The sequence below is a fragment of the Cibotium barometz genome, chromosome 58, assembly GCF_041138505.1.
Source record: "Cibotium barometz isolate CiBa-2024 chromosome 58, ASM4113850v1, whole genome shotgun sequence".
NCBI lineage: Eukaryota > Viridiplantae > Streptophyta > Polypodiopsida > Cyatheales > Cibotiaceae > Cibotium > Cibotium barometz.
This window is the reverse complement of record NC_141103.1, coordinates 3,489,557-3,506,482: the sequence shown is the minus strand read 5'-3', so window position 1 is coordinate 3,506,482 and position 16,926 is coordinate 3,489,557. Positions and strand designations below refer to the sequence as shown.

The window sequence follows — 16,926 nt, the reverse complement described above, 5'->3', positions numbered from 1 at the left end:
ATTTACATAAACCTCTTCCTACAAATTCCCATTGAGAAAAGCTGATTTTATGTCCAACTAATGCACTTTCCATCCATGATGGGCAGCCAATGCAACAACAATTCTAACTGTGGCCATACGAGAAGTGGGTATGAAAGGCTCATCATAATCAATGCCCTTTTTCTAGGCATATCCTTTGGCCACTAGCCTAGCCTTGTATCTATCTCAATGGTACCATCAAACTTTCTTTTCAACTTGTATATCCACTTTGTGCCAATGGACTTCTTGTATATCCACTAGCCTAGCCTTGTATCTGTCTCAATGGTACCGTCAAACTTTCTTTTCAACTTGTATATCCACTTTGTGCCAATGGGCTTCTTGCCAGCAGGCAAGTCTACCAAATCCCATGTGTTGTTTTTATGGATAGAATCCATCTAATTTTGCATGGCTTTTAATTATGGCTCATCTGCATCATAGAGTTTACTCATGCAAGCAACATCTGCATGTTCTCTTGCATTACGTGAACCAGCCCGTGTCTTGCTACCAAGGGGAGCTAAAAGTTCTCTCTCTTGTAAAGTACTGAACAGCCAACGAGGCACAACTCTAGTCTCTTCCATTGCTATCCGCTCTTGCTCCACTGCTTCCTCGGCAATTTGAGGTGTAATGGGCTCATTTATGGGCTGATTTTGAGCACCCTAATGCTATCCATTAGGCAAAGTTAACGGTTGATTTTTTGTGCCATCAATTCCCAATGGGAGTACTCCTTCAAACATGTTAAGTGGGCCTAAAGGTGGCTGTCCAAAAAATTCAGCCAATGGCTAGTCTGAATTTTCAACAAACACAACATCGCTACTGTCCAAAATCCTGTGTGGAAGAATTAAAGAGACGGTAGCATTTACTACCACTGCTGTATTACCTCGCAATTAGTGAGGTAAATGTGCATAAGCTATACATCCAAAAACTCTAAAGTGTTCAACTTTAGGTTTCCTTTCATGCCAACCTCATATAGTTTTCAATGCTTTAGTAGGGCATCTATTCAACACATGTGTAGCACACATTATTGCCGCCATCCAAATTTTGTGAGGCAAGCCTATGCCTTTAACCATGCCTCTAGCCATTTCCAGCAAAGACATGTTCTTTCTCTCAGCAACACCATTTTGCTGAGGAGAATATGGCATCGTGCATTGATGCTTTATGCCTTTTTCTGCCATAAAAGCTTTGAAAGCAATAAACAAGTATTCCCCTCCTCGATTTGTATGGAGGGTCTACACTTTGCAACCTATTTGATTTTCAGCTTGTGCCACAAAATGCTGAAAACATGCAAATACATCATATTTTTCTTTCAAGGGATACACCCAAGCAAATCTGGAGTAGTCATCGATAAAGGTTACAAAGTATAGATGCTTTCCAAAAGATGGTGTCCGCATAGGACCATCACTGTGCACAAGCTGTAATTTCCGGACAGCCCTTGTTGATCCATCTTTTGCGAATGCATTTCTATGCATCTTCCCAATATGCACCCTTCACATACATGTTTTGGTGACAATTCTACATGAGGCATGTCTTGTACCATTTTATGCCTTTGCAATAGCATCAAACTACCATAATTTACATATCCAAACCTGGCATGCCACAATTCTGCCTCTTGCATGGCTGGTGTAAGAGTGGTAACCACATGAGCATCACGCTCTTTCTTGTCAAACCTGTCAAGCTAATATAACCCATGGTACAATGTGCCGGAAGTGACCAATGCATAGCCACCTTCACGGTCTTTCACTGTGCATCTATCGTCCTCAAAGTTCACGGCATATCCTCTTTTAGCAAAAGAGGAGACGATCAGCAAGTTCTTCTTAATCCCTAGTACATACAATACATCTGGAAGACATAAGTCTCCACCATCTACTATTGTGAGGATCACCTCACCAACACCCTAGACCGGATAAGAAGAATTGTTTGCACATGTTACGTGTTTGCCTTCAGGGGCAGCCATAAGCTTCTTAAACAAATTCCTGTGTGAGATAATGTGTTTAGATGCACCACTGTCAAAGTACAATGTGTTGTGTCTTTCATTGACACTGAGAGACATATGCTCTAATGATGCATCATAACTGCAAGTAAGAAAAGTCCACTCATCCTGCACAAGATTTACTGATGCATCATCTTTCGCTGCAGGTAATGAAGAATCTACAACCATGCCGCTTTTCTTTTTCTTCTCCTTTGCAAGCCTTTTTCTACACTCATTATTCAAATAGTGACCTCGCTTTTTGCAGCAGTGACATTTTTCCTTTTTCTTAGGCTTGCCTACATCATTTTAACCTTTTGTGAAGGCTGTCTGGAATCAACCTTTGGCTGAAAATTGCTTTTGGCTTTTCCCTTGCCCTTGTCTTGGGCAACAAAATCCCCATCCCTGCCACGTGTGATGGAAGATTTATTCTTCTGATTCTGCTCCTGCTGTAGTAACAAGCCAACCAACTCTTCAAACAAGATTGGTTACAAGTTTCCCCGCATAGATAGAGTGAGCTCCTTTTCAACAATGACCTCATCAATATTGAGCAACTACTCCCGAAGATCCTGGATCTTTGTAAGATGATCAGCCATACTATCACCATCATTCATGTCCAAGTTCTCAAATTCTTTCTTGAGATATGCAACCCTGGCCTCATTCTTTGCCTTACATCTCAAGCTCGCCGTGAGGTCCTACAAGACCGGATATGCGGTATGATTGATCGCTTTACTGACAAAGCAATCAAAGCCATCGCTTGGGCATTGTGAGTATCCCATCTCTTCTGCTCCTTTGAGGGAGGAGTAGGTACTACAGCTTGTTAAGCACCACGGCCAGGCGTGTTAGGTGCTATGTCAATAACAGAGCGTACATCTTCACCTGACACATAACCCCATAATCCTTTGGCCACAAGAAGGTTTCGGACCATGAAACTCCAGAGGAAGTAATTACTGCCATCCAATTTGTCCTCTTGGGACAAAACCCCAAATATATCGATCGTAGTTCCAGTCATTTGCTGAAATCTCTTTACCAAGAGACATGCAAGCACGTGCAACCAAATATGCTATAAAAAGTACATGCAGGCAAAATCCCAAACGCACCGGAGTACAATGTCAGGCAACCACAAGGTCTTGTGCAAATGTTTTGCCCCAAATGCAAGGCTGCAGATAATTGCAATGCTGAAAAACCCCAAATGTATGAGCACCAATGGACTGTTTTATGTGTCAATTGCCCATAATTCACAAAATTCCCAAAAATCTGTGTACCAATGAGCTTGAATTGTGTGATTAAGCACTAATTTTAGGAAAGCCTCAAATTTCTTTGTATCCTGTAGTTGCAATTGTCCAATTAAGCACTAATTTTTTAAAAATTCCCCAAATTCCATTGAACCCTGCATCAAAATGTTGCCATGTACTTTTCCCTGCACCTGATTTTTGCAATGAAGAAAGTATTTCACAAACCCCCGAATTCTACATAACCTGCACCTGCACTTTCAAATTTTGGAACCATAGTGCACTAATAATACCCAAATCAGTAGAACCTGAAATACCTTGACTACTAGAAAAGAGATGATGGCAGGCTACAGACAAGCAAGTACGGTGGCTCTCTGGTGAAGGCGGGCTGCAAGTACGACGACGGGGGCGGCTGCAGCTGCAGCTATTGCGAGATTCAGAGTCGTTGACGGCGTGAGCTGCAGAGCAGTTGGCCACGCGCGGCAACGATGAGGCTGCAGACGGTGACAGCGAGATGGCAAACAGGCGACGATTGGCAAGCTTCAAACGGCAACGATGATGACAAAACGGCGAAATCAACAAACGCAAGGGTCTCAAAAAACCTCAAATTTCCGGCCAGTGCCACATAAGCCACAAGTGTGGCTAAGCACCGCTAAGAAGTGCCCCCTTGTGGAGAGAACGCCGCCACTCGGCTGGGCGGCGGTGGTTCTCTGGGCACTAGCGCCACCTGCTTTGGAGGCGAAACGCAACTGGGCGGGTGGCGAAAAACAAGGACCGGGCGAATGCACAGAGGGTAGACGGAGCAGGTCACACAACCGACGAACAGACGGACAGATCGTAGTGCAAACGGACAGACGGATCATAATGCAGACGGACGGACGGATGTAGGGAATCGCCGGAAGGTGTCTGGCAAGCAACAGGCTCTAATGCCACTGTTAGGGTTAGAGTTCCACACAGAGACAGACACTCAGAAAAGCAACAGCAAGTTTCAAGAAGATGGTGATTGATGCTTACACAAAAAGGATTGCTTGTGTAGAGCTAGGGAGTTGACTCCATAATATCAAAATACAATAATAATGATGGTGTCCTTTCACACCAAATATCCAAGGGAAAAAACCCAAAGGGAGAAAAGTGCCCTTGGTTAGCCCATGTTCACATGCGGCACTACTGATAGCATATATGCCAATAAAGTCAGGCATAAAACCATGGATGGTAATATGTGGATGTTTCTGATAGTGTTACCAAGATGTACACAGTCAGCTACGCAACCAATTAGAGATGTACATGTGAATTACAAGCACCATGCAGATCAACAAAAAAAGGTTATATAGTAAAATATGGATGATTGAATGTTCTTCGTGTCACCATTTGGCCACCCAATTGATCCACCTGTGCTTTCTCATTATGTATGTGCATTGGACTAGCATCCATGGCAGTTGCATATGCCAGGGATTGATGCCACTCATGTGACACTGTGGACTTGGCTTTCCACGTTGGGACCTATATCTATGTGTACATGCTCGGAAATGCCCGGAGAACAAACGCTTCCATCGCGAAGACTTCCGCTGTCATCAAATCTACTTGCAATTGGTAACGTTTGATGTTTAAATATGGAAGCAAGTAGCAGAAGGGAGGAACAAGACTCCATGTTCACATACCCTGTGTAGTGTGCTCTTGTCCTACGTGCTCTCTTGTAAATTGTTGCTACCGTGTGTTGGTGGAACAATAGAGAGCATATAGTAGGAAACATGGGCACTTGAGAGAGCTCAGAGTAGTGCGAGTTGCAAGTCTACACCGACAACCACATTGTTTGCAATACTGTATTCATATGCATTGGTATGGAAATCTGGTCAAAAATGCCCATGAAACTATGTACTTCATTCTCCCAAGATCAATATACTTTATTTGAGAGAGGGGCCGGCTCGGCTCATTGTGCATCTCTTGTCAATTCAACAAATTACTTCTTGTGCTAAGAACACAATTATGAGGTAACTTTAACTCCATGTTCACATCATTGATTGTTTTGTTAATGAGAAAAGACCCTAGCTTTGCTTACTTCTTTCCAACCTCTTTCAATCTCTGTTTTGTAACACGAAGTGTAACTTGGTTGAACACAATGCTAATCAATACACTTAAATACACCAAGATTTAATGGACAACATGCTCAAAACATTGGACTTTCCTCCTACAACACTGCATTACGAGGAACAACCAAATTAATTGGACGATAGAGAAATTCTCGTCTTGTCGAAAATTGTCCGTACAGGTTGTTTAAGGATGAATCAGGAAAGTAGAACAAAAAATACATGGGATAGTTTATGCACAAGGTTTCAACAAGGCAATGTTGCTTAATAACTATTTGTCCTTGACTTTCTGATCATGTTGTCCACTTACATAGAAGACATGTATTAGGTGTGGTGTGTATGCTCTCCCGAGTGTGACATGGGCATGCTTCTATCCATTGGCTAGCTTAGAGGTCGAGTATGTGGACATCCTTCTCTTGAGTGTGACGTGGACATGCTTCTATCCATTGGCAAGCTTAGAGGTCGAACGTGGCCAGATTCATGTGTTTGTAAGGGCTATTGTGCCAGTTCATTGTAAATATTGTTAAGGCGCCCAATGAGCAGCCCAGTGTGGACAAAGTTATTGGGTTATTGTGTCAACACACCTAGTTAAACATTATTATTAGGTTTGGTAGAGTTGGTAGCCAATTCACCAACATTGGACACTATAATTAGGAGTCTAGCCCTTAGTCATATTCATTCATTGATCAGTCAGTCATCATTGAGTCATTGACAACACAAAAGCAATGCTACCATTGAGTACCTCTATTCCGCATTGTATATACTTCATGTTAGTAATACATGGTTAGTAATACATGGTAGATTAGGTCATCCCTCTCTACTATGTATTGAGCATGAAGAAGAAGCAATTTGTTGTGCATGGGTTACGTAGACGCTAATCACAATCAATCAATCATAAATATGCTTCCCTTGGATCACTTATACACACCTTACTATGGGCTTCCAAACAGCCATGTGGGCGACACACAAGTCAACACAGGCAGACAGTTGATCGTTGTGGCATTGGGATATTGGGAGAGTTGGATGCCGAGACACGGAACAAATGAGTAGTGAAAAGTAATGCACATGGGCCACAAAGGCGTTGGAATAAGTGCCATAGTAAACAATTGAATCAAAAGATTAAACCCTAAAAATGAGCCTAAGGGGCCTTTTTACAAGTGAAACATAGGGAAAAAGGGAAAAACAGTATGTAGAAGGTTTATAAATAGCCTTATTCTTCATTCTTGCAATTTGATCTTTCCTTCACCTAAGGCCAACCTTCGCCCATACCCGGAGAGGCCAAAAGGTGCAAATTTCAGCCCCAAAACTTCTGCAACAACTTTCTTCTTCCATCTTCAGCCAACGTTTGCAAACTCTTCTATTGGGCATCTTTCTCAAGCAAATTTTCCATCTCAACATGCATGATATCTTGCTTATTAATGTCCTCCACCATAGTAGCAACGAAATGCATTTCAGCTGGTATGAAATGGACTGAAACGTTTCGTAAACGTTTCCTTAAATGAAGTGCGTTTCTTATCCGATTTATTTTCCCAAAAAAAACCCTCTTATCGTTTGCACCGACTTTTCGTTTGTGGCACACATTTCGAGGAGCTTATCTGCGCATCCGTTCTGACTCTCGTTACTGTTGCTTGTGTACGGTTGGCCGACTAGTCAGGACTATTGTCCACCCTCACAAGTGAAGCTGCTGTTGTTTTCTAGCATTGAATCACTGTTTACATTGAATAATAATGAATCCAATGTGTTTTCTCATGAGTCGTGTTTTTCAAGTATTATGCTTCTTACTGAAATAGGCCAAGTCCTAAACACTTATTTCTTGTACTGTTGTACATTCTATATTTCATTTTTTTTTTGAAACGGAAAAAAAAAAAGTGTGTGTGTGTGTATATATATATATATATATAACAAAAATGCAATATATATATATACAAAAATGCTATATATATGTGTGTGTGTGTGTGTGTGTGTGTGTGTAACAAAAATGCAATATATGTGTGTGTGTGTGTGTGTGTGTGTGTGTGTGTGTGTGTATAACAAAAATGCAATATATATGTATATATGTGTGTGTGTGTGTGTGTGTGTGTGTGTATATATATATATATGTGTGTGTGTGTGTGTATATGTGTGTGTGTGTGTGTGTGTGTGTGTGTGTGTGTGTGTGTGTGTGTATATATATATATATATTGCATTTTTGCTTTATATATATATATATATATATTGCATTTTTGCTTTATATATATATATATTGTATTTTTGTTTGAAACTTTTTTTTGCCGTTTCAAAAAAATATGAAACTTCTAAAACATTTCTGAAACCCGTTTCAAATCAGGCGTTTCTGAAACTCTTGGTAACTATGTCCTCCACTTTCTCTTTACTGCGGAACGGTTATCCCTCAAAACACCTAGTCCCACAGTCATTCACTTTACCGCAGGACAGTTGTCCCTAATGTGCATAATCACCATGGAATACATTAGATACATTTTCAGCACAGTGTTTTTCACCTACATGGATTCCACAATGTACATCTTCACCTACATGGATTCCACGATGTACATCTTCAACAACTTGTTCTTCACGGGCTTGCCTTCTTGAGTATACATTCACTCCACTACCCATATGGCTGGCCATACTGCTTAAAACCACTAACAGTAAGTGTATGCAAGGTAGAATCATCTTCCACATAGAAAGAAGGAAGATCCTAAGCTCTGATACCAATGAAATTCCACCGGACGAGATTGACCACAATCTTGACACACGTTTAAACAATTAATACAGAAAATTAGGAATAGTAGAGCCAACAGCTTTAGGCTCAAACAGATCCATGGTGATGTGTGTAGTAGAGAGAGAGTGAGAGATGTAACAAAGCGAGGGAGAGTGATTGAACGACTCAAAGATACTTTGATTGATGTGTTAAAAGTAGCGTACAATGCTTTTATAGGCTTTAGAGCCTGATCTTTTCACACAACACACACTGGGGAAACGACACATCCTCTGACATCACTACTTATCACATACACACATAAACGGCTATAAGAGGTTGTTCACACACACCTACTCACATAAACGGCTATAAGAGGTTGTTCACACACAGTTACTCACATAAGTGAGTGTTTTCAGCCTTGATTCATCAGTCTACATCAGTATCCAGCATTCAATGCGTCATCCAGGCATACACCAGTCATCTGGTAAAGGTATTCTATCATTCATAAGCATTTACAACATTCTAACATAGCTTAGAACAGTCCACTACCTTCTTTTCTCAGCCTCAGGTGTGCAGCCCTTCCTCATGCCCTTGGGAAGAGTGCATACGCTCGAGATCAGTTCATTGAGGTGTTTCTACAACCGTGTACACTTCAGCCACGCTTCAGATACTCCGAGATCTTGCGTTTGGCTTATCTACAGTCCACAGTCATTCTCTCTAAAGTAATAAAGCAAATACTATCTCGTTATCAAGATAGGGGGCCCTTCAGTGGGTAATTCGGGACCCAATCTCGTGTACAGTTCTCATATCTAGTTTGAAGTATTAAAGTGGATTGCTAAACTCACGAAACTCAGGATACAGAAGACGGTGTGAGCATTTGTGTGACAGGATCCTTCCAATACAAAGACTTCCTCTGCATATCACATTGGTATTAGATTCAGATTGTCCACACGCACCGTATCCTAGCGTGGGGGCATCCTTGGATGGTTAGATTGCGTTTCGGCACGACCACCGACTTCAACATCATGTCTACAGAAGAGAGTACTCATCAGCCAGAAGACGTCTTCCCCGAAGGAGACCATGTTCTTCCGCCTACAGCAGACACCATAGCTCTTCTGAGAGCTCAGAACCAGCTGCTCATGGAGTGTCTCCAACTCTTGGAGGCAGCAACAGCACGTCCTTCTCCGCCTCCAGCAGCACCCGACTACATCTCCCTCTTCTTTCAGATCGAACAACAAAGGAGAGAGGATGAGGCCCGAAGGAAAGAAGAAAAATCAAAAAGACGGGACTATGAGGAAGCCCAACACAGAATCGACAAAGACTGGCGTCGGGCTGAACTCGCCGCTCGGGAACACCAACGTGAGCTTGATCGAGAACGTATGTTACTCGAGCACCAACGAGAAAAGGAGGCCATACACTTGAGGTATCAGCAGCTCTCCTCAGTCTCCCCAGTCATAGGTGTCACCAACCAGCAGTCCGCCGCAGCATCAACCACCGTCATTCGCAGTCAACCAAACTTCACTAAGTATAATGGTAAGTGTGATCATTCATCAGTTAATCAATTTATTCATCAGTTTAATGCTCATTTTCCATTAGCTGGGATCACAGAACCACAAGATAAAGTCCACTTAGCGGCTTCCCATCTCACTCGTGAGGCAGTCACTTGGTGGCAGCATTGGTCTAGTATTCATACAGATCAGGCCACAGATGTCACATCCTTTGACTGGGACATCTTTGTCCATGACCTGAAGACCAGATTTCTCCCGCCCCAGTACATGACCGGACTCACACAGAACGGATCCCCAGTGCTTCAGTTTTCCGGAAAGGTTATTACTCTACCACAGCAGTTAGGGCTATCTACGTAGGCCAAGATGGAGCAATTCATTTGTGGATTGGATCCTAACATTCGGTTCACAGTTTGTAACTTTGAACCTGTCACTAGCCTGGACATTTCCCAGTATGAAAGGGGTCTGGTGGACTCCAAGATGTCTAAATATTTGGAAAGTACAAGCTTTGGGAATGGGAGATTATCCTAGAATACAAAGGACCACACTCCTAAAATTTAGGAGAGTTGCTATTTTTGGCCCGACTCCGATGGAAATTCTGTTCGCGTCATTACATCTGGAATTGAGCAGATACCAAGAGTTGGCAAAGTGCCTATGACAGAATGTCTACCAGTTGGGATATTTTTAGAGATAAAGTTTATGGAAAGACCCATCTCTTAGATTGGGACATGTGGCAAGAAAGTGGACCAAAGTGAGACAAGTGGCCTGACACTTGTTAGAAAGTGGATCAAAGTGAGACAAGTGGCCTCACACTTGTCACTTCAGCCATTGTGTGGCTCTCCACTTGTCATTGTAGCCTTCTCTTGCCATTTTAGCTCATGGGAGGCCCAAATCTATAAATTGGAGCCCTCTCTCTTCATTAATGGAGGCTCTCTTGTTGCACACTAGCCTCTACCACCGTTACAGGCTACCCTAATGATGGCTACTCTCTCTCTCTCTCTCTCTCTTCAAGGCTGCCCATGAAGAATACCGATTGTTGGGGACCGTTTTGGAGGCTTCCATCGCGAAGAAATACTGAAGGCAAGGGTATTTAATAATTTATTATGATTTCTAGCCATTGTACTTGTTGTACCAACCTTTGTACCTGCTGTACTAGCCATTGTACCGGCTATACCAGCTTTTGTACTTGCTGTACCAACCAATGTACCTGTTGTACTAGTCACTGTACATGCTGTACCAACATTTATACTTACTGTACCTGCTATACCAACCACTGTACCGGTTGTACCAACCATTGTACCTGCTGTACCGGCTGAATGGAGTTGTACCAGCTCTATTGCATGAAGACCCGTGGTTTTTGGAAAAAAATCAGTACCCACACAGAGGTACATGGATTATATTATTGGCTCGGCATTTCTACAACCTATGTTCCGGCTTGGTTGCCTCGTGTTGGGCTGTGTTATGGCATTTGTATATGGATAATCCGGCATCTCCCATGGAGAGAGTAAGGCCCTCAAAGCTTGTACATGATATTATTCTCCTTGGGTAATAAAATACTCCAAGGGGAGGGGTCGGCCCATTCCGGCCTCTATGAGGTGTCACACGTGCAAGCTCCATTTTCAGCATTCGTGGATGTTTTATCCAGCTTTTATGTTTAAATGTTTTAATATGCATTGATGGTATCAACAAGTGTGTCAAAGGCCCTAGTCCCCCAGGCACCGCCGCGAGTTACATTGTTATCAGAGCATAGGCTTTCTTGGAAGCGGAGGCTTCCTTCTATCAATAAGCAAGAGAAAAGATCTCAAGTGGGGACCACACTTACCATCGTTGCTGTTAAGCATGGCCAGCCGCTAGCTTATGAAGCAAGAGCATAAGCAGTAGACAGCTTGTTGATCTAAGGATTTATGAATTCACAAAATTTATCTTAGGAGTATGGAGTTGGCTTTATGTGCACACGTTTAGCACTCTTTCCATATGGATATTGTGGATTATATTATCAAGCTTACAGGCAAGCTATATGGAGATATATCTCAGGATATCTTAAGGATATGGTGACGAGATATTTCTTTTGGCTTCATGATCAACCTGGCAAAGAAAAGCTAAGTATACTTTTTTTGCAAAGTTGTTTTGCTATTTACTATGAAGTGTTTTTGATGTTCACTAACCCTTGTATAGCCATGCAAGAAGAAAGGTGGTAGACGGGTTTACACCTGGTCTCCACACCCACATCTCTCAAAAGGCACAGCAGTTTTCTTTTCAAGTTCAAAAGGCCTCATTTCCAGCGAGATTTCATTGTCTCTCCTCTTTTGGGATGTGACATGATCTTAGAAATCCAGTGGTTTTGTCAGTATGAACCTATTCCCAATTGGGAGCAGGACACCTTTATCATCTCTAAAGGTTTTCCTGAGCCTGTCATGATTCGGAGAGATAGGAGCATTCTTCGCGTTCCTATGATTTCTCATCTCCAGGCCCGACAAGCTATCTGCGGGAGCAGAAGGAGCATTGATTTATGCTCAGACAGCTTCTATCTCATCGATAACCGTTGTCTCATCATCTTCAGTCCCTCAGTTGACAGATCTCCTTTCTCATTCAAACATTTTTAAGGATGATCTACCTACCTAGTAGTATCCCACAGTTAACAAAACCTCCTAGCAAGTTTCCCTCTCATCTTTCCAAGACTTTCAAGGGCAAGCTAGAACAGCAGTCAGTTCTCAAAGACTCAAGCATTTGAAACATACTCCTTATGGACAATTTTCACAGTCACCACAGACCACCAAGCACTTAAGTGGCTCCCGATGATGCCAAGTTCCGAGTGGAGTGCTCAGCACACTAGATATTACGACCTTGTGTTTTTCCCTCTGGACAACAAGCAGGTGAGCACGAGCACGGGCACGGGACGCACAGTGTGGACAGGCATCAGCTAAATGTGAAAAGGAAACCCATGTTGGTGGCCAGTCCAAGTGTGAAAGGGGACAAAAAGAAACTTTAAAAGTTATAAGGTTTTTTAAAACCTTTGATGATTTAAAGGCTTATTATTATCTTGAAAAGCATGCGTTTTGTTTAACCTTGGCTTTTGGCGTTTTTGAGAAAAAAAACGCATCTTTTGCTTTATAAAAGGGAAGGTGACGGAGATTCGAAGGAGCAAGGTGTGTGGAGTTCGCCGTATGGAATCAGCTCCGCTACGCATGGGCTATAGGCGGCGGGTGGCGCTATTGCACATATGGCTACCATGCAGGTGTCCGGGCAGCTACGCAAGAGCTACATGTTGTTGTTATTGCTGCGCCGCAAGAGTTGTGCGCATGGGCTGCTGACGGGTGCTGCAGCAGCGCATGGGTTGTTGTTGCTGCTGCGCAAGTGCTGATGCGCCCGGGCTACAAGTGGCGGGCACAGGAGTGCTATATGCACGGGCTGCCAGCATCGAACGACCAGATAGGTGGGCAGCCAGGCAAGCGATCAGTTAGGTGGACAGCCAGTTGGGCAGTCAGATGGACGCCAGGTGTGGGAAGCAGTGCAAAGGATGGGCACACAGTAGTGAATTTGGCTAGGTACTGGTGAACGTGGAGCAAGTTACTTGTATGTGATAGCCAGGCGGGTTTTCTTGCAGCATGGAGCAGACCGCATCGCTGAGGCATCTCCACAGCCAGACTAGACAGGTTAGACCAGCATGATGGAAGCTATGCCAAAAATACTGTTCTTTGTCCCCCGGGCAGGACTTGACCTCCGAGTCCTTTGCACTAAGCCATGTTTTATGAACCTCTTAGCCATGTTCATGAACCACTGAGCCAATTGCAAAGTCCGTGTTTGGTCTTTGGTTGTGTTGGAGTACAGGACTATTGAAGGTTATGCATGCAACTCCACCATAACCTTCAAAGAGGAGTTTGTTGGGTATTTTGGAGTTAGTTTGGAGTCTGGTCAAGTGTCCTTTGTGGTGTGAACACCCTCTTATTTAGGGTCAAAAGGTAAGGAATTGGTGCCTATCAAAGCATGTATTTGGGCGGATTCATTATCATATGATTATCATTTGAGTTGTGCAATCTTGCTCTCTCTTGGATTGAGTATCTCATCTCACTCTCCCTCTTACTCTCTCTCTATTGCTCATCCTTGTGCAACCACTGCCATGGCATAAGCCCTTCTTCTCTCTACACAATCCACCATGATGATGATCTTCCATCCTCCTGAGCCTTCCCTGGGATTCCTTGATTCCAACAAAAGGGACTCACATAGGGAGTGGGGGATAGAGGTGCAAGCATCCATTGAGGACTATAGAGTTCTTTGATTAGACTAGGCCTGATCTTAGTTTAGCTCAAAGCTATGCTTGCCATCTAGTGGTCGAGAAAAAGCTTGAGGAATGGACAAATTCAGTCTCATATGGGGTGCATTAAACAGTGATGTGTCAACGATAAAAACACAACTCAAAGGAAACCATAGCTAGGGTGTCAGGGCCAGGCTCATGGACCCAATCTTGTGTATTCAAGTATCAAGCTCTGGTTTTTGTCTAGTGATTAAGATGGGTAAATCAACTTCATGCCTACGCGTAATAAAATAATGTATGTGAGTTCCAATCGCTAGCTAAATTAAAACCCTACCGTCTGTGGGCGGCTCAAACAGATAAATTTAATGGTCGGCTCAAATAGGTACCCAGATATTCCACAAGCAAGAAGGACCCAATAGAGTAAGAGAGCATGCCTGGTCGAGGTACTCTTCATCCAAATCGCCCGAATCATCCACATTCCCGAACAAGAAGCCCAGCATTGGCCCGCCTCCTCCTTCGTCTTCTTCGCCATCCTCATCACCAGAGTGCCTGCTAAAATCGACCATGCCGATCGAGACGATCAGCTCATCACAAGCTTCTTCTTCTTCCTCTTCTCTCCACAGGCATGCCCGTCTCTTTCTCTCTCTGTGCTATCTATTTTCTGCTTCCTTCTTTCTCTCTGCCTGTCCTCTGCTTTTCATTGAATCGCCGCTCCGTAAGGAGGGTGGGGCGTTTCCGCTGACGTTTCAAAGGCCCAACGGTGTTGCAAGACTGAATGGAGTGAAGGCATGGAGGTATAAATACAAGTTGTGCCTATATGCTCATTAGTGACAATTTGAGTTTACATTTGGCTTTAGCTTTGTGTTTATTTCTTGTAAGGCAAATTACACGTTGGACTAGTAATTGAAAATATAAAATCACCCCTACTTGTGCAAGCTAGAGTGTTTAACTTCCTCCGCTAATGGACAAGAAATTGTATGTCAAGAAAGGCTATTTCAGATTTTGAAATAAGCATCATTTTATAATCTTACTTCATGATTTTGTTCAAGGTAGGTTGCTTCTATGATTTTGTTCAAGGTAGATGATCTTGTTCAAGGTAGGTTGATGCTATGATTTTGTTGCTTCTATTTGAGTAGTAAGTTTTTTAGGATGGTCCTCAATTTTGGGAGGTGGAGCATTGTTTCTTGCAAGACATTTGTCTTAAAACTATAATTTTTTAACATTATTTTGTGTCAAATCATCACTACAATGCAAATGTTGTAATTCAATACCACATAAACAATCTTTACAATTGTTAAGAACCATCGCTTTGAGAATTCATGTGTAAATTGCAAATATTTTGGATTGAGATACCCAACCTATAGGTTAAAGTGTCACTAACGACATCTAATGGCTATTACAACACTACAAAATGAAGCTTCACGAAGGATTAGGTGTAGCAAGTGCATTGCAAGATGGAAAGTTGCATGTGAGGACAATCATCCTACGTTTGGATTTTGTTTTTATTATAAATTAGTAAAACTTGTCAAGTATAACTTTATCTCAAATCCTATAACAACCCTAGCATGGATCAACCAAGGGAAAGCAATAGGTGGAGTTGTTAACCCCTGACTGCATTGGATCATGAATAGACGAGTTGGCAATGCACTTCAGGTGTGGTACATCTACGTCAACCATTTTTGCCATTTATCCTTGTATACTAGATGACCCAAAACGGATGTACCATGAGCCTTAGGTAATATAGGAGCTCATAGCTTCTAGTCCATTCACACACATCAAGTTGTCTATTTAGGCATGACAACATAAAGACCAAGGTGTCTTAGGGATGTCTCCTTCAACCCTTATGCATCATGGTATGGGGATATCAATCCACATTTGCTTTAGTATCACATGTTTGCCAAACCTTTCAAATCCATCTATAAACTCTTTGGTCACCTCCAAAAAAGCGGGTCTATGGTGAACTTGGCATATCCAAATAGGGTCATTCTTTATAAAATAGCTCTTATAAACATGAGCTAGATGGTATAGTATTCTAATATATATAAGAAGTGGAGCATTGATTGAGTACACATTTTTTTAGCGAGCAATTTCCTGCGCTGAGTGATTTTGTGGAATTGGTGCGAGCGGTTGAAATCATACCACATAGATAGCTTTAGCATTACTCTCTTAAACTCTCTCTCACTCTAGCATCTCTCTCTCTCTCTCTCTCTCTCTCTCTCTCTCTCTCTCTCACAGGTTATTGACACATGCACACACTAAGACATTGCAATCACACATGAGATATTGATAAAAGTCACTTCCATACATAAGACATTTAATTCAAAATCTATGTAAAATATCATTAAGTCTTTTTGGCAACCAATGACATGGCCATCTCCATGACTCATGGTCCATGTGGGGCACTAGCACTACTTGAAGCTTTATGATCTTGATGGTTAGTGTTGGGCCATGGAGCCCCTCCCCTCCCCCAAATTCGGATACTAAAATGAGTTGGTCATGCTAGGCTATGGTATACAATAAGGTTATGGCATCATTACCCTCTTCGTTTCTACTCCAGGTGTTATTGGATAGTAAGAAAGTTACCGAGTTGTATTGGTAGCTCCAGATGGTGGTGGATAATAAGAAAGGTGTCTAGGTGTAAAAGAAGCAGCACCATGTGGTACATATGTACCATGCCTTGGCAATAATTGATGTTGTCCATGCCAAGGTGCCTCCAATGAAGAAGAAGGTAGCATGCTTGCATGAATAATCTTTTTAGATTCTTTTCCTTTAAACAAATTGAAACCTAGGTCTATGGACACCTCTTGCAAATGAGCTAGCTCCTGATTATAGCACAACCAATCATTTTCTATGCTTATACAATGTCGGCGAAGCTCCTTGCACGCCTTAGTCATGACACCAGTCCCTACAAAGCAATCAAGGACTAGTTCCCCCTCTATTGTGAAATTACCAAGGAGCCACCTGCGAAAATGAAGAAGAACTAAAGATCAATCTCCATGATTATATTGAATCATTACCAACAAAAAGCTAGTAGTGTTCATTCTTAACCTTTGTAGTAAAAATGGGTCACTCAGTTGCACCCCGTAAAGGATGGTTATCTATCAAGATGAGTGACATGCTTCTCTTTTAGGTGGAGTGTCTCACTCAAAAGGTCAGTGAAGTGGGTAAACCCAG

The 16,926-nt window shown here is 42.4% G+C and overlaps 1 protein-coding gene across 1 annotated transcript in view; it reads right to left on the bottom strand.

The window, feature by feature from the left end:
- Window positions 1-14,568, bottom strand: part of LOC147605803 (transcription initiation factor TFIID subunit 1-like) — a 117,440-nt gene extending 102,872 nt beyond the window's left edge. The window contains exon 1 of the mRNA XM_086792979.1: window positions 14,187-14,568. Coding sequence (XP_086649105.1) covers window positions 14,187-14,318 — 132 coding nt within the window. The 5' untranslated portion in view covers window positions 14,319-14,568. The remainder of the gene's footprint in view (window positions 1-14,186) is intronic.
- Between the last annotated feature and the right edge of the window lie 2,358 nt (window positions 14,569-16,926).